General features: G+C 38.1%; 1 protein-coding gene across 3 annotated transcripts in view; it reads right to left on the reverse strand.

Annotated features, from left to right (window-relative positions):
• Positions 1-18,521, reverse strand: part of si:dkeyp-121d4.3 (uncharacterized) — a 50,344-nt gene that overhangs the window by 6,922 nt on the left and 24,901 nt on the right. Inside the window, exons 11-16 of one of the 3 annotated variants that reach the window (XM_056760072.1) lie at positions 7,735-7,962; positions 7,333-7,470; positions 7,091-7,195; positions 2,873-2,964; positions 1,118-1,808; positions 615-1,037 (exon numbers count right to left, since the gene is read on the reverse strand). In XM_056760072.1, the coding sequence (XP_056616050.1) occupies positions 615-1,037; positions 1,118-1,808; positions 2,873-2,964; positions 7,091-7,195; positions 7,333-7,470; positions 7,735-7,962 (1,677 nt within the window). Of the gene's footprint in view, positions 1-614; positions 1,041-1,117; positions 1,809-2,872; positions 2,965-7,090; positions 7,196-7,332; positions 7,471-7,734; positions 7,963-18,521 lie in introns of all 3 variants that reach the window. The other 2 variants (XM_056760071.1, XM_056760070.1) reach the window with 2 other exon arrangements.

Here is an 18,521-nt window from a genome sequence, read left to right on the forward strand (position 1 = left end):
CCAAAGGTTTTTGGTTTAATGCCTAAAATAAGATCTGTGGTTAACAAAAGCTCCAAATATTTTCCAGTTTTATTCTATGACATAAAACACAACAGTAATACCCCAGTTGCTAAATAGGATTAGAGATTTTGTCGGGGACATTAAACATTATCATGCAAATTTTTTTCCAGAAATAGAAAATACTGCATCACGGAAACTCAAATGCTCCACGCGTATAACCAGGAAATGCCGTCTTCCTATTTGCATCTGGCATCTTTCTATCACTTTTTTTCAAGCTTCCTCAGGTATTTTTATGATAATAAAGTATATTTATAAGAATGTTTGATGGGTTTTGCTTTTTTAAATGCACGTTTTAAGCGTATCAAAAGCGCAGTGCTTTCAGATGGAGCAGCATTTCCCACAGATCACAGAGCCGTGTTTCACGAACAAGCTGCACATAAAACCTAATCGCAGTCTTTGCGATTTCAAAATCGCGATAGCCACATCGATTTAATCACGATTTGAATGGGAATTGCGATTAATCGTGCAGCCCTATCCTCACCGCTACATTTCGGTGTGATATCACTCTTCTAGTGCTCATCTATACAACGTATTTATGAACAAATGAAACAAACCTGAAAACTGAGAAGCTCTGTGCGTTTCTTCAGAATGGACTTTTTCGGTTGAATGTTGGGTTTGATCTCAGCGCTCCATAAGTTCTTTTTGGGTAGCACAGACTGTTCCGAGTCAGGGTTCATCTTAAATTCCCTTTTCATCGCAGAAACGTCCTGAACACCTCTGCTTTTCTGTTCCAAGGCAATTATTGCTCTTTTGCGTGCTATGGACTCACTGAGTTCATCTAACTGCTTCTTTTTTCTCTCCAGTTCTGGATCATGGATATGAGGTAAAGGTATCTTCTTAGAACCTGAAGCAGTCAAAGTCTTCTGAGGCTCATCTTCCAGTGTAGAGTCACACAGTGTTGTCCTTTGTGAGTCTAAAGACGGGAATGGGATACCAGCGCTTTTTATGATAGGAGAAGTATCCTCACTTGCAGAAACCTTCTGGAAAATGAGAAAAAAGTTGAGACATGCGATAGAAAAGGGGATGTAAAAGGAAAACTATTGGAACGGAAACAAACCTGAAGAAGATCGCTGTGAAGCTCAGATTGTTTCTTCAAAATGGACTTAACTGGTTTTGCTTCAGGCATCCACAGGTTCTCACAATGTTGGTAATCAAAGGTTTTAACTCCATGTTGTCCTTCTCCCTCGACCTCAAATCTTTTAGCGTTTTGCTCCATAGCGACAATTGCTTTCTTACGGGCAATCATCTCATTGAGCTCCATCAGCTCTTTCCTTTTCTTCGATATTTCATTGTCTACATCTTCCTCAGGGCTTTTGTTTCTTTTCCTGTTGCTGACATTGGCATCTTTACTGCTGCTATGTTTTTTAAAGCGATCATCTCTGTAATCTGGGCTGTAGCTTCTTTTCCTGGCACTTCGGCTACTCTTCTCTCTGCTTCGACTGCACCGGTGTCTCTCCGAGCGTTCTCTGCTCCGACTGCGTCGGTATCTGCTGTCCCTCCTCTCACGGCTGGAACTCCTGTGAACTCTGCCAAATCTGTCCCGGCTGCGGCTTCCGCTGCGACTCCGCCTGCGCCGATCGCTTTCTCTGCTTCTGCTGCGACTACACCTGCGGTGACTAGCATCCTTGTCTCTACTTTGTGATCTGGTGTCTTTTTTCGCTTTTTCTTGTTTGATTTCAAATTCCTTATTCAGTTCCCCTGTCGATGTCGTAGATGGTTTCTTCTTGTTTGTTCCCGTGTTTGGTTTGCTAAAGTTCAAGAAATTGTGAAGATAAATCCTACAAAGTTTATTCAAACATGTGTGGATAACAGAATCTTTCTTGATTTAAAAAATTATCTATTTAAAGCAAGTGCAAATTTCACTGGAATCATTTACATTAAACCAAAACATTCCTAAAGTGTAATTCATGGTCGTGGAAAGGACCTACGCCGTAGGCTGTGCGTTGCTCTGTGTAGCCTTACGTGGACATCTCCAAAAATGTAACAACGCGTCAACTCACAGTGGACCCTACGCAGACCGCAAGTGTTGTGATTGGTCGTTTTGAATACCTCCCTCAAGTAAAAAAAATCTGCGAGAGCGTCATGTTTACTTAAGAACAAATAATTTACTTGAATAATTTATCCGGGAAATGGGCTTATGTATTTAACATCTCAAGCTGAAACAAAAGTGACTGCTATCAATGATTGTGGCGTTTCTCAATTCCAAGAACACGAAGAACGGACTTGTGTTCTCGTGGAGACCGGTCTTGTGAGGCAGCCTCGGAAGAATAAACTTTGATGGACGCGCCACAGTGACTTTCAGATTCCGTATGTGCACAAGGCTGCATTCGATGCATCCTTGATACAAAGAACACATCCAGGTACTTTCATGTGCTCTCTGTTCTTGCGTTCTTAAGTATTGGAACCGGACTTTGATGGTTATTGATGATGTAGAGCGAGAACATTAGACCAATGAAGAACGCATATTAAGAAAGGGCCAATGCTTCTCAAACGAGCTGCTTCTTCTACGGCTCATGTCTTTGTTAGACAAGCAACATACGGATGATGCCTAATGGTCACTGCCTGTCAATGCGGACAGCGGCGCACAAGTTTAAAGGAAGACTGGCACGTTTCATGCGGCGTAGCCTACGCACGACCATAACTTGCGCTTAAAGCCTCCGTGTGTTTGATCTGAACTGTGATACAAGCTTCCTTTTTCATCACATTTAATAAAACAAGCTTTACTATTTACAAAACAGCAAAATATTTTGTAACCGCTTTGAAAGAATGTACTTATGTACTAAAATGAGCAAGATGCTCATGATTTACTTACGCCGCAGTATTCGAGTCACTTCCTTCTGTTTTAACCTCTTCTTCGATTTTGTCCACTGAATCCTGAAGCAATTTGATGGTCAATTTCTTCTGCTGGCAGCAAAACAAACGTGGTATAAACAGCCACATTTAGGATTAGTCAAGTCATATTAACAAAACAGCTTCACAATTGATATTAATCGTATCAACTAGTGGTTACAATGACAATTAGTAATGTCACAGGTCTGTGTTTACTTCATGTGCTTGTCCCATGCATTGTGACAGCAGATGGACAATTATATATATTTTATCCACAACTCTAGTTATGCGACTTTGGTTTTGATAATACACATAATGGTCAAAAATTAAGTCGTAATTAAGTAAAAATGAAATAAAGTGATGTATGTCGCATGCAATGTATACAGGTTTGGAACGGCTTGAGGTGAGTAATCCATGACAGAATTTTAATTTTTAGGTGAACTATTAAATTGTAAACCTAATGAATGCTAGCGGTACAATTTTTTGCACCATTCAAATAAATTGGTCAATCGACAGATGCATATTTTCTCAAAACTGTCAGGAAAAGAAAAGATTAATGGTGCTCCGTGTATATGATCGACCGGTAAATTAAGCAACTGTGCAAGCTCTATAAACCTTAAAGTAATAAATAAAAGTTATTTTATTGTTTTCTCACCATCACAGATGTATATAAAATCTTTTGCGGTCATATTTTCTCTTATGGTGATAAACATGGTGAGGTTCCAAAATGCACATACAACCACCATAAAAGCAAAACAAATGACAACTGAGGCTTAACAAATGTTTTGTTTTTTTCTAGAGAAATGATAAAGCTCATTTCATATCGCAATCAATTTGACAGAAGGAGACAACATGCAGACACTCACAGCCTCGCAATCTACTTCGGATGACTTAGTTGCTAAACGTGGCTCAACCTCACTTGCATGGAAGTGGTTTGGTTTTGAGAAAACTGTTGTTGCGCAAAAGCCGGCACTCTGCAAAGTGTGTAGGCAACATGTTGCTGTTAAAAGCAGCTCGACGACCAACTTGTTTCACCTCCTGCGGACCAACCATAGCAAGGAATACCAAGAGTATGAAAAGTTCCTAGACTTCGCTGCCCGAGAAAAGTCGACATCGGCTAAGATACCTGCTGCACAACACACTCAGCTAGCTTTAGCGGAGTCATTTAGCAGAAATGTGCCTTACGATAAGAGCTGTTGGCATATAATGTTCTATAAAGTTTCAGCATCTGTCCATGCCAGTGTGTGCTTTAATAATAGTGACTATATTTTATTTGTCTGTAAATTGTGGACCTTGTTTACTTTGATGTCATTTGTTAACAAATGTATATTATATTATTTAAGATAATCTGATTTGGAAGTGCACCTTTTGGGCAGATTTTCCTTTTTATTTTTGTGCAATATTTGTACTGGGCAGTACTTGAAGTTAGGTATTTGTTCAATAAGGCCATAGGTTGTAAGGCAATAAGGCCGTGAGGACACATGGTTGTGTGCAATATGTTACAGATCAGAGTACTTTGTTTACAGATGCTATTTGTTTATTATTATTACTATTTCATCTTGCTTGTATGCTGCACAATTTACATTACAGCAGAGGTGAACAACTGAATGTTACTCACAGTTCGATGTTCTTACACTAGTTCAATTAGTATTTTGTATGTCTTTGAATTGTTTTTACTTGAATACTTACATGTTAAATAAAATAAATAAGCACTGTTTTCATTCAACATTGTGCCCATTATTATCATCAGTGATTAAGAAACTCATCCATTAAAAATGTGATTTTAAAAGTCTATCGTCTAATTATCGTTATCGTTAAAATCGCCAAAAATATCTAGATATTATTTTTTGTCCATATCGCCCACCCCTACTTTATATAAAAAAATCCCAGATTTTTTTAAATATTCCATCTCTATCAGATAAAATAAACCCACCATAAAATTACAGACATTTCATTTCTTTGTAAGCTGGCAAACTTACAAAATCAGCAGGGGATCAAATACTTATTTCCCTCACTGTATATAATAGATGCAATATTTGTGTGCATGCTTTAATATATGACCTGTAAGGAACAGCAACAGTATAAAATGAACAAAATGCAATGAATAACGGAAATACAAAATAACAAGAAATTATGATATGGGAAAAAACTGGCCCGCATCCTATTTATCATTTTGAAATCTGGCACTCAAAAAGAAAAGTAGTTGAAGACCCCTGCTTTACAGTCTTTACTGCTTTTTCGAAAACCAGACTCTCACAACCACCAAATTTACCATAGACTGAACATTGGGATAAACTTTGACGGCTCATAACTCAAAGTAAGGATGTCGTAGAAACTTGCGAGTTACCACATTTGAAGAGTCTGGCAGGCTCTATCAGAACATATATCACAATGGGGTTTCAGTTGCACCCCTGGGGTGTATGAGCCCCCCCAAATTCCCCCTATACTTATAATGGAAGAGGAAATATGCCCATATAAAGCGTTATAACTGTCCCGTGTTGAATATCTTCGCAGTACAACCGTTTAGAGACAAGGGGGTGGGCTCATTTTACTAAGGCAACCAATCAGTATCCCAGAAACTTTATTAAGTTACGAAGCCACGCCCATAGCAACCATTTATAGCAACCTATCAACCGCTCCAATAGTCTCCCATTATAGAAGTCCAGATGGATATCTTTGCAACACAGTGTCGTAGATAGAAGGGGGGGCTCATTTTACTAAGGCAACCAATCAGTATCCCAGAAACTTTATTAAGTTACGAAGCCACGCCCATAGCAACCATTTATAGCAACCTATCAACCGCTCCAATAGTCTCCAATTATAAAAGTCCAGATGTATATCTTTGCAACACAGTGTCGTAGAGAGAAGGGGGGCTCATTTTACTAAGGCAACCAATCAGTATCCCTGAAACTTTATTAAGCTACGAACCCACGCCCATAGCAACAAAACATGTTAACTTAGCAACCATATTACAAGGCCTATAACTCTACATCAGAACATCGTAGAGACACAGGGGTTGGTTTGTTTCACTTGGGGCTTGACGCATCATCAACTGGCAGATGCTAAGCCACGCCCATAGCAACCAAACAGGTTAGCCTAGCAACTGTTTTGCAATACCTATATCTCTGCATTGGAACTTCGTAGAGACACAGGGGTTGGTTCGTTTTCCTCATAGCTTAGACTATCAACAAGTGGCAGATGCTAAGCCACGCCCATAGCAACCAAACAGGTTAGCCTAGCAACCGATTTGCAATACCTACATCTCTGCATGGGAACTTCGTAGAGACCCAGGGGTTGGTTCGTTTCACTCATAGCTTCAAGTATAATCAAACGACAGATGCTAAGCCACGCCCATAGCAACCAAACATGTTAGCCTAGCAAACGTTTAGCAATACCTATATCTCTGCTTAAGAACATCTTCGAGACACAGGGGTTGGTTCGTTTCACTCATGGATGGTGTATCATACTAGCAACATGCTAATTATGCTAGCTAACATGCTAATCATGCTAACAACATACTTAGCCTGGTTTCTACACACTTGGGTCACATTATTTTTTCCCTCATGCTAGAAAAAGTTTAACAATAATACCTTTAAAACAATTTCAAACTCTTCAGGCCAGGCTTTGTCAAACCAACATAAATTTTGTACTCAAACTTTACAATCTAGTTCGCACTAATCTTTGCATTCATTTAAGGCTTTTTTTAACTAGTTGAAGACTGTGCTTGCGAAAATACTAGACAAAACGTGCTTTCTGGCATAATCTTTTGTGTTGTTGTTCATTTAAGCACAAAAGAGAAGACGGATTCTGACGCAGCCATTACCCCATATGTACACCAGACAGGACCGCTGTCATGTTTAGCCATGTTCCACTGCCAGAAAATGTCAATCTATACTGGATGTGTCAATACAACCATTTTAAATTATCTAAAGGCCATTACATAATAATTATATAATGTAACGCTAAACAATGATGACAGAAAAAAAAAGATGTCGCATTAGGGGTATTCAATATTATAAAAATTATAAAAAAATCATTGTATGCATTAACGTTGACAGCCCTTATAAATACATAATTTTTTTAAAGGTTCATGTTTAGCCAAGGAATGAAGGTCATATATATCCGGGAGGGTTGCAGTTTATGAAAAAGGTTTCATTTGTGGATGACTTACTCTTTAAAAACAAAGAAACATGTTCCGCACCTTCTCTTTAACCCCAACGGTCTCTGGCTTTGATGCAGAGGTGAAGATGCCCTCATTCAGTCGTCTTATTCTAATAGCTTGACTTCCACCGGCAGCTCCTTCATTCTTCATACAGCAGGAAAATTACAACATGAAAACATGATTCACATACAAATTGTATTTAGCTTTTCAGTAACCACAGGCTGAAAATTAAATTGTGTCAAACGCCAAAGGTCATGATGTTTCGGCGGCGGTGAACTTACCGGTGCTACTGTATATTCAACCTTCTCGAAAAAAGTGAGCTTGGTTTCTTCCAAGACCTCACTCATGTTGAAAAATATTTTTGGGGCCTGTTGTGTCTTGATAAAGCCAGAATTATCATCCAGCTTGATAACGTGACCCTATTTAGATAGAAGCATATCGTAAGCATAAGCATGTGCAGTTTTTCTCACATCGGACATTTTTAAAGGATTGGTTGTCTAGTTTTGCATCTGGATACGAATTCTAAAGATACACTTAAGTTTAAATGCACAACAGTCATTTTCACACAGTTTCAAATCCCTGCAGTGCGAACACGCCAAAAAGTGGGTGCTTCTGCTGACACTTAGAGAAACTATAAAAAAAAGTCACCTACAACACAGAAGTCCCACCACAAAAACACTCACATTCTTTCGTTGCTCTTCAGAGTCGGTCTGGTAGCTCTCGGGAAGAATGACCAAGTTGACAGCACTCTCTTCTTTAGTCACGCTATTGGTGGAAATGTTGAACTGGACCTTGTCACCGACCATCATGGTGGCTTTTGTGATCACGTCAGCTGATCTGAAAGACAACTTTTTGTCTGTACCCTCCAACGAAGAAACCAGAAGACCCAGAGGAGGCTCCTGTTTGTCCGTCTGCTCAAATGAAAAGAATTGGAACACAACTGCTGTAAAGTGTCCATCATTGATAATTTGTCCTTAAAAATAGACAATATTAAAGAAATGTCACTTCTGTATTTTTTTCCAGCTATACATATTTACATATAGTTTTCACAGTTATCATTACAGTCTTAAAGAAAACTTCATTTCGATAAAAACTGTCTCATCCAAAGCTGCCTAGGAAACCTCAAGTATCTGAAAGAAGTCCATTAGTTTTCAAAGATATAAGAAAAACACTAAGAAATATAGCACAAACTGATCAGAGAAAGCAACGGGTGGTGAACATTAACATTTCATCATTTATTTTCCTGATCCTCAAATATTTTGTTGATCCATCTTACATAGACAGACAATAATTCAATATTCATGCAGCATGCATTAATGAGTCTTGGTTTATACAAAAAAGATTAGTTAGTAATTACTTATCATGTAATCTTCGAATAAAGCAAATTTTGAAATCAGACGTTCTGAAGTACCAGACTCAAAAACGGGAAACTGTTTGTTAGAGGACATTGTGCACTGAAAATAAAAATTATGTGGGTTAAAGATTTTATGAAAATAAATTATTTAAGTATACTTAATAGAATTATGTAATAAAAATGGAGTTAAAATAACGTAAAAATCTAGGGAATAAAATTAACGAAAATTTTGGTTAAGATTTTAATTACTTTGAGTAATTTTTATAACACTTTGTTAAATATATTTTATCTATGGTATTAAAGTTTAACTAGCAAAGGCCAAAATGTGTTAATTCAGTGCCTAGCCAGCAAATGCCTAGAGGGCACGGTTTCCGGTTCCTGATTGCATCGCTGCCGGCGGCTAGTTTGTATCCTCTGACACTTGCTTCACCTCACATTTGTTCTTGGTCTTATTATTAGTGTATTTTACTATCGTTACATATCACTGTCGTTGCCGAATTATTTATAACTTTATATTTTAAACCTATATTCATTGAAACGTAACGCCGCTAGCATATTAGCGTGTTAGCTTGCCTTCTGTTTACATTGTGGAATATCATCTCCCCCTATTTGTCTTGTGTGCTAACTGTTTCTCTTTTTAAGTGTATATACTAAGACTCATCAAGCAACCTTGGTAAGTTAGGATTGCACTTCATACCCGGTGAGTTATGGCTTCTATTCCTATTGTTGTTACTTGCACCTCATGTCATATGTTTAGTTTAGCCTTCTCTGTCAGCGGCGAGGGTTTTACATGTGATAAATGCAGGGAAGTAGTTAGGCTGACGGAGAAGATTTTAGAATTAGAGTCTCGCATCCAATCTTTATTTGAGGATAGTAAGAGTGTAAGAACCGTAGAAAACACTTCGGATGCGAGCAATGTTAGCGCACACAGCTCGGTTCCGGTTGAAAATCCCCTGCAGCTGGGAAACTTTGTGACGGTGAGACGGCATAGTCGCAGGACAAAACATCACTCAACCGTTCCGATTAAAGTCTCTAACAGGTTTGCCCCGCTCAGTGACGCACCGACTGAGAAACCTGCTGAAAGTGCCCTAGTGATCGGTGATTCTATTGTCCGGAACGTTAACATAGAGGCACCAGCCACCATAGTCAAATGTTTACCGGGAGCCAGAGCGCCTGACATCAAGTCAAATTTAAATGTGCTGGCTAAGGCTAATCGTAAATACAGTAAGATTGTTATTCATGTCGGCACAAATGACGTTAGACTCCGTCAATCGGAGATCACTAAAGATAATATTAAAGAGGTGTGTGAGCTCGCAAAAACGATGTCAGACACTGTAATATTCTCTGGCCCCCTTACTGCTTACCGTGGTGATGAGATTTATAGCAGATTATCATCACTAAATGGCTGGTTGTCTGAGTGGTGCCTGCAGAATAATATAGATTTTATAAATAACTGGAAGAGTTTTGAGGGCAGACCTGACCTGTTGAAACGAGATGGTCTCCATCCCTCCTGGGATGGGGTTTCCCTCCTCTCTAGAAATTTGGCACACAGTCTTAATAATGCTAAAGTCTGACTACCTAGGGCCCAGGTCAGGAAGGAGACAGAATGGCTTAACCAACTGTCTGCTTGCCGTCTCGCGTTACAGAATACACAAAATATACAACATGTAATAATCCCTTCTTACAAACAACATAAAATAGAGACTGTGTCTGTCCCCCGGATTAGCAAACATAAGATATTGCGTAAACCTCTTGAAAGTAATTTAATAAACGTTAAACAAATCAAACATGAACAAAATACAGATAATCAGCTGTTACGACTCGGATTGCTTAATATTAGATCTCTCTCAAATAAAGCACTTTTTGTTAACGATTTGATAACCGATCATAAAATAGACATGCTTTGTTTGACAGAAACATGGCTAAAGCCAGATGATTTTATTACTCTAAATGAATCCGTTCCCCATGATTATTACTATAAACACGAGCCTCGTCTAAAAGGTAGAGGGGGAGGTGTCGCTGCACTTTACAAGAATTCTTTTATTACCTCTCAGAAGTCTAATTTTAAGTACAGTTCTTTCGAAGTCATGGTACTTCACGTATCGACACCTAATACTAAGGACAAAACATTTTTAAAATTTATTCTAGCTATTGTATATAGGCCTCCAGGGCACCACACAGATTTTATTAAAGATTTTGGTGGGTTCTTATCAGAACTAGTACTGGCCGCAGATAGAGTCCTTGTCGTCGGTGACTTTAATATCCATGTAGACAATGATACAGATGCCTTGGGACTGGCTTTCAAAGACACTCTTAACTCCATGGGCGTTAGTCAACATGTGTCAGGACCCACTCACCTTCGTAATCATACTTTAGATTTAATACTTTCTTATGGTATAAATGTGGACGATGTTAAAATCGTTCAGCAGAGTGAAGATATTTCGGATCATTATCTGATATTATGTTTGCTTCAATGGCCTACGGCTGCAAATCAAACTCCTTGTTACAAATATGGTAGAACGATTACTTCAACTACCAAAGATGCGTTTCTCGATAATCTGCCTGAATTGTCTAAAATATCCAGCATGAGTAATAACGTTGACGATTTTGACACTACTATTGAAAATTTTAACTCTACTTTCTCGGAAATATTAGACACAGTTGCTCCTCTGCGTTTAAAGAAAATTAAAAATAGCAGCCCAACACCGTGGTATAATGAACACACTCAGACTCTAAAAAAAGCATCCCGTAAAATGGAGCGCAACTTTAAGAAAACGAATTTAGAGGTATTTCGTATAGCATGGAAGGATAGTACTCGAAATTACAGGAATGCAATAAAAACGTCTAGATCCGCCTACTTTTCAACACTAATAGAGGAAAACCATCACAACCCTAGGTTCTTATTTAACACCGTGGCTAAATTAACAAAAAATAAGTCGTCATCGACGTCAGATTCTGATTATCAGCATAACAGTGATGAATTTATGAACTACTTCACAAGTAAAATCCAAGATATAAGAGAAAAAATTATAACAATGCAACCTGTAGTGAAATCCGCTGAACAAACTAACTACAGCACCCCTAAGGAGAAATTGCAATTATTTTCTACAGTAGATCACGATGAACTGTCTAAAATCATTAAATCATCTAAATCATCAACATGCATGCTAGACCCTATACCTACAAAACTACTGAAAGAAATGCTCCCCGAAATTATAGATCCTCTTCTTAGTATTATTAACTCATCTCTGACATTAGGACATGTGCCTAAAGCATTTAAGGTGGCTGTTATAAGGCCTCTTTTAAAAAAAAAAAAACTCGACCCCAAAGAACTAGGGAATTACAGGCCTATATCGAATTTACCTTTTATATCTAAAGTTCTGGAAAAAGTAGTTTCAACTCAATTATGCTCCTTCCTCCAAAGGAATGACATTAATGATGAATTCCAGTCTGGATTTCGAGCATGTCACAGTACAGAGACTGCTTTGATCAGAGTTACAAATGATCTGCTTTTAGCGTCTGACCGTGGCTGTATTTCGTTATTGGTGCTGCTAGACCTCAGTGCTGCATTTGACACCATTGACCACAGCATACTTCTACATAGACTCGAAAATTACGTCGGCATTAACGGAATAGCATTGAAATGGTTTAAGTCTTATTTATCCAACCGTTTTCAATTTGTAGCAATAAACAATGAGGTGTCCCGCAAATCACAAGTCCAGTACGGTGTACCACAGGGCTCAGTCTTGGGACCCCTGCTCTTCGCATTATACATGCTACCTCTAGGAGATATAATAAAGCGACACGGAATTAGCTTTCACTGTTATGCTGATGATACTCAACTTTATATTTCCTCGATGCCTCATGAAACCCAGCAGTTTCATCGAATAAAGGATTGCATAGTTGACTTAAAAATGTGGATGAGTAACAATTTTTTACTACTAAACTCGGACAAAACAGAAGTGTTACTTACTGGACCGAAAACTGCTATGCGTAACAACCAAGAATACTGCTTAACGATTGACGGATGCTCCATAAAATCCTCGTCATCAGCTAAGAATCTTGGCGTTGTATTTGACAGTACTCTCTCATTTGAAAGCCATGTCGCAAACACCTGTAAAATTGCATTTTTCCATCTTAAGAATATATCTAAATTACGTCATATGCTGTCACTGTCAGATGCAGAGAAATTAATTCATGCATTCATGACATCAAGACTAGATTACTGTAATGCACTTCTAGGTGGTTGCCCTGCGGGCCTATTACAAAAACTGCAACTGGTTCAAAACGCGGCAGCTCGAGTTCTTACACGTACAAAAAAGTATGAGCATATAACCCCGGTTCTGTCAACCTTGCACTGGTTACCTATAAAGCATCGCATTAACTTTAAGATCTTGCTTATTACCTATAAAGCCCTACATGGTCTAGCGCCGCAGTATTTGAATGAACTTCTATTGTATTACAGACCACCACGTACATTACGTTCTAAGGGGTCCTGTCAGTTGGTAATACCTAGAATTTCAAAATCAAGTGCAGGTGGTAGATCCTTTTCTTATCTAGCGCCTAAACTTTGGAATATTCTTCCCTGCACGGTCCGGGAGGCAGACACACTCTGTCAGTTTAAATCTAGACTAAAGACTCATCTTTTTAATCTTGCATACACTACACCTCCATAATATTAATCCTCAGAGGATTTAGGCTGCATTATTTAGATCAACCGGAACCAGGAACACATCCAACAACAAATGATGTACTTGTTGCATCAAAGAGTGCAGAACAGTACTCTACTCTCAGCCAGTCTTGTCTCTTTGTTCCAAGGTTACCGCAGGATGCAGTTCATGCCCAGACCTGATGGCAGAGCTGAGAATGGGAAGCGGTGACCTGACAAGTGCTAAGAGGATAGAGCTGGATAAAGGACGCGACAACTTTGTTTTTTTCTACAACATTTCAAATGCTATTAGATTGTTAATGATAATCTTTAATTTTTATATTTTTATTAAGCCTTGTTGTGCAAGCACTGATGAGCTTGTGCAGAGGCAGCAGCTTTTGCCAGAGGGGAACTGGAATCCCCTGGTTGGGCCTGGGTTCCCCTGAGGTTTTTTTTCTCGATGGGAGTTTTGGGTTCCTCACCACCGTTTGCATATTGTTTTGCACTATCTGCCTGGCCGGGGGGGCTGCTTTAGAATTCATACTTGTATTAAATGTGTCTCATGTACAGCTGCTTTGTAACAATGAAAATTGTAAAAAGCGCTATATAAATAAAGTTGAGTTGAGTTGAGTCAAATCAGATATGCTAAATGTAAGATAGCACAATTTTTTTTGAATTGAGAATATATGAGGCTAGCTAAACGTATTTATATAATGTGTGATCATTTTTTCTATGAATAATAAAAAGTCTTTGTTATTACTATTTGTATTTTAAACAATTTGTAATGTATCCAAACTTTTGACAAGTATTGTATATGCTAGGTTATAGTTTGTTTTAGCACGCATGCGGATTGAGGAGCATTTATTCATCTAGCCTATGTCTATTCATTTGCAAGAATTGTAAAATATTCATTACCACTAAAATATGTTTACCAAAACAAAATATTTTAAGTTTTTCAGAATTAAAGTTCTACTTCTAATTAAATTTGTCAAAATTGTAAAAATATCTGTATTCGTTTGCATGCGTGTCAAATTATGACCAAACAAAATGTTTATATCCATGTTTTTATATGATACGGTTAAAATAAAATTCTAAAAACAAATCCAATAAATTCCTGCAAATTCCCATAAATTCCTGGTAAATTTCTAACTTGGAATATTTCCAAAATTACTTAAAAAAGCAAACTGAGGGGGGATCCAATATGGGGGATCACACGTGTTTATAAACGCTCCTACATCTTTACATCTACATCACCATTTTTTTTTAAACAGCCTTATTTTCGTTCTGAAACTGAACAATAGATTTAAGTAACAACAAACAACAGTGAAACAAGATGACATCACGCACAACAAAGAAAAAGCTTGGAAGTCAGACAACCTCGGTGGATAAACAAACCAGTGCAAACACTGATAAAAATCAAGAGAACGACATTGTGGGTGCAATTACAAGCATGAGAAAAGACTTTTTGGTACAATACACAGGAATCCTCGCAGCCATACAAGAAGTGAAACAAGTCGTCGCAGAAACAGATCGTCTACAGCAGAACAACGAAATGCTCCCAGAATACTCATCATGCGCTTTCTAAACTCAAAGAAGAAAGACAAAGTGCTACAGATCATACGGGCTAAAGGGAAAATAACATACAACGAAAGTGAAATGAGGTTATTTCAACATATTGCCAAAGAAACACATTTGAAAAGACAGAAATTCTATGAAGTGAAGCAACAGCTTAAATCAATGGGTATCCGTTACCAGTGATGCCGGTAACGCGTTAGCCTAATTTGACCACATTTTTCAGTAACGAGTAATCTAACGCGTTACTTTTTCCAAACCATTAATCCGATTAAAGTTATTTATCCAAGTCACTGTGCGTTACTATTTTTGTCATTTTCCTTAGTAAAATATATATTTTTGCTTCTTGCGTCTCAGCGAGTTAAATCACATAGCATTATGCGACAAGTCACGTTTTCAGCACGAGGACAATTCACATGCAATAGCACCTACCACACAGCGACACAAACATAAACAACAATGGAGGGAGGAGAGAGATGTGCGTTTCTAGCTGGAAATACAGTCACGAGTTTGTGTCCGCTAGATGACTATAAAGGTTTGTTGTACTCTCTGTGCTGGCGACAAAGTGCTATCTAGCTTCAAAAACTATACGTCAAATTTTAAGAAACAATTGGAGTCGCAGCGCTGCACAGTCCAATTTACAGAGCAAGTCCTAACAGGTGTTGCGAAGCAGAGAGCAGCAGGTCCCCCACCACTCAAACAACAAATGCCAGACTTTGATGCAAAAGCAGTAAGTGGAGGGAGTTGAAGAAGTTGGTCGGGCAGTAGTGATGCGCGGATGGCGGTTAAATCCGCGGGCGCTGCGGATGATCCGCGGGTAGGGTGGGTAATAAAAAAATACAATGGATGGATGATAGCATATACAATATTAACAACATTTCTCTAAAAATACGAATGTGTCTTAAATGCATTTTTCATCAGGCGCTAAATTGCAGTAATTTAAAAGAAATGCGGTAGAGGACGGTCTATTTCTTAAAGCAGAAATGGAGGCAAAACAGATCCGAGAGAAAAGAAAAAAGGGAGAATTAAAAAGAAAAAAAAGGTAGAAAAGAAAAGTACCGTGTGGGAGCGTTTTAGAGAAGTGGTTTAACAAGGATGAATTAATTACTGGGTATGTAATATGCAAGTGACAGGTACATGTATGTGCTAAATCGAAATATCAGATTTAAGTATTTAAATGACGATCTGGTCCGGGTCTGGTGCGGATATCTATATAAGAGAAAATTATGCCGGTGGAAAATGTATTTTTATGTTGAGGCAGCGGTGGTGTGGCTGCAGCTGCTGAATGTAACTGATAGAGTAACGAGTAATCTAATTTAGTTACTTTTAAAATCCAGTAATCTGTACAGTAACGAAGTTACTTTATAGAGGTATAATCAGTAATCAGATTACTTCTTCAAAGTAACTGTGACAACACTGTCCGTTACGGTATAACCTTTCCTGCGAAGCTGCTCATCACCCACGCTGCATTTGGGAGGTCAAGATTAAAGCTGTTAATTCAGTAGCCGAAAAGGAGGAATACACAAGAAAATAAATAACATGTTACAAAATCTTATTCCTTTGAGACTGATAAAGTTGGCTATTTAGAGCCGAATGGGACTGGATTATCCAAATGGAAAATCTATTCAGATGTGGTTAGTTACATTTTATTTCAAAGGATTTTAATTTATAAATGTTCTATTAATTTTATACGTAATCGTCAGATGTTTTAAATCTGAGGTACGCGGATTTATTTTGTTTAATTCACTATTATTATAGGCTGTTATATAAATTTAATATGCTCGGCCGTTTGCAGGTGGGGGCATTATTTACGATGGCGGAGAAAAAGCTTATGATCCGTGTTACGCTAGGGGTGTGCGATATGACGATATTAGATCGTGAACGATTAAAATGACTGCACGATCCACTTTTTCGGGAAAATCGTTAAATCGTCCTATATAGTAGTGTTCTATAGAATTCGTCAACATACTTGCGATAGATTGCGCCATGTTAACAAGCTCGTATACGTTGCTTGTGAATTCAGTAAGATTAAGTGACGCGGTCAGTGAAGATGGAGGGAAACACGGAGGACTTGGGCCCTAAAAAAAATTCTACATCAGTAATATTGAAATGGTTTGGGTTTTCCCCAACTGACACTGCCACATTTGCAAATAACTGTTGTTTGGGCCATGATAAGATTCGAGCGTCGTAAGGCAACACAACGAACCTTTTTTAACCACCTCAAAATAAAAGGGACTGAAAGAGAATGCCGACAGTCAAATTATAAAGGGATCCCACGCGAGTAAATCAGGTACAACCAAGCATACGGAAACTAAAAGGCTTAAACAACGACTTTAGTGAAAGAACCATTTGAGAAAGGAACTCCGTATCCGTATGACAGAATGAACAAGCGCTGGAAAGATGTCACTGACGCGGCCACATTTTACCTGGCCAAAGACATGATTCCCATAAAGACTGTGGAAAATGAGGGCTTTAAAAAACTGCTCAAAGTCGTAGATCCACGTTACGAAATACCCAGCCAAAAATATTTATCCTCCACGCCCATTCCACAGCTTTACTCCGAGTTCCGCAACAAGATGAAAAACAAAATTCAAAATGTAAAGTTTTTTTCTAACAGCTGATTAATGGTCTTGCACTTGCATTAAATATTAACTTGATTAAAATATTCTTCAAAATATAAATGGTAAAGAGTATATTTTTATATGGGGACTTAGTTTGGCTGTATTGAAGCCCCTTTAATTTGCAAAATAGTCTTAAAAGCAACTTGAAGAAGAACCGCGATAAAATCGTGATCTATCTGGAAAAAATCGTGATTTGAATTTTTTTTCTAGATCGCCCACCCCTATGTTACGCTACTCCTAATATTAGGATTGGCGGTGCAAAATGTTGAATCCTTAGTTATTGTGTTAAATCCGGTAAGGTGCTGCCGAGTTCAGGGGGCCAGTGATGAGAAACGCATCCAATGTATACTTTACAATTTTTCTGTCAAAGGTCTAATACACTTTAATGGTAGACAGGTTAGGGTTAGAATTTATATATTAAACTACTCATAACTTCAACAATAACGCTGCATACGTTCCAATTTAGAGTTAAAAATAACATCGTGGAATGTGAGAGGTTTGGGGAAACTAACTAAAATCAAGCAAGTAATGACAAGAATTAAACGACTTAATCCCTCAATTATCTTTTTACAAGAATGCCATATAACTACAAATGACCATACACCAATACGAAGACGCTGGAAAAGACACATTTATTCAGCTTAATTTTCTCCTAACTCCAGGGGGGTAATGACCTTAGTACACAAGTCAGTCCCATTACAAATATCCAAGGATTTACAGGACACCGGGGGGCGTTACGTAATAATTCAAGGCTCGATTTTTAATGAAGAAATATTCTGGCAAATGTGTATGGCCCTCATACAGATTGTCCAAGCTTTTTTGAAAAACTTTTTCTTCTGCTGTCCTCCTTACAAGGTAAATTAATAATTGGAGGAGACTTAAACTACACATTATCTCCTAAACTTGATCGATCAACAGGATTTGACACAACACACACTCAGACTAGGAAGATGATATGGTACTATATAAAAGAACTATAAAAGAGCTTTCCTGTAGCTCAGTGGTAAGAGCATTGCGTTAACAACGCAAGGTTGTGGGTTCGAGGGGATTGCAAATACCTATGTAAAATGTATAGGATAAAGCAATGTAAGTCGCTTTGGATAAAAGTGTCTGCCAAATGCGTAAATGTAAGTATCTGTCTGATCCATGGGGAATGTTGTTCCCTAATAAAATAACATATTCTACAGTGACGAAGGGTCATTCATGTATTGACTATTCTTTTATCTCTAATGAACTGATTCCAAGAGTAGCAAGGTGCCAATCTGATCCTATTGT

This window comes from Triplophysa dalaica, chromosome 11, assembly GCF_015846415.1.
Source record: "Triplophysa dalaica isolate WHDGS20190420 chromosome 11, ASM1584641v1, whole genome shotgun sequence".
Classification (NCBI taxonomy): domain Eukaryota; kingdom Metazoa; phylum Chordata; class Actinopteri; order Cypriniformes; family Nemacheilidae; genus Triplophysa; species Triplophysa dalaica.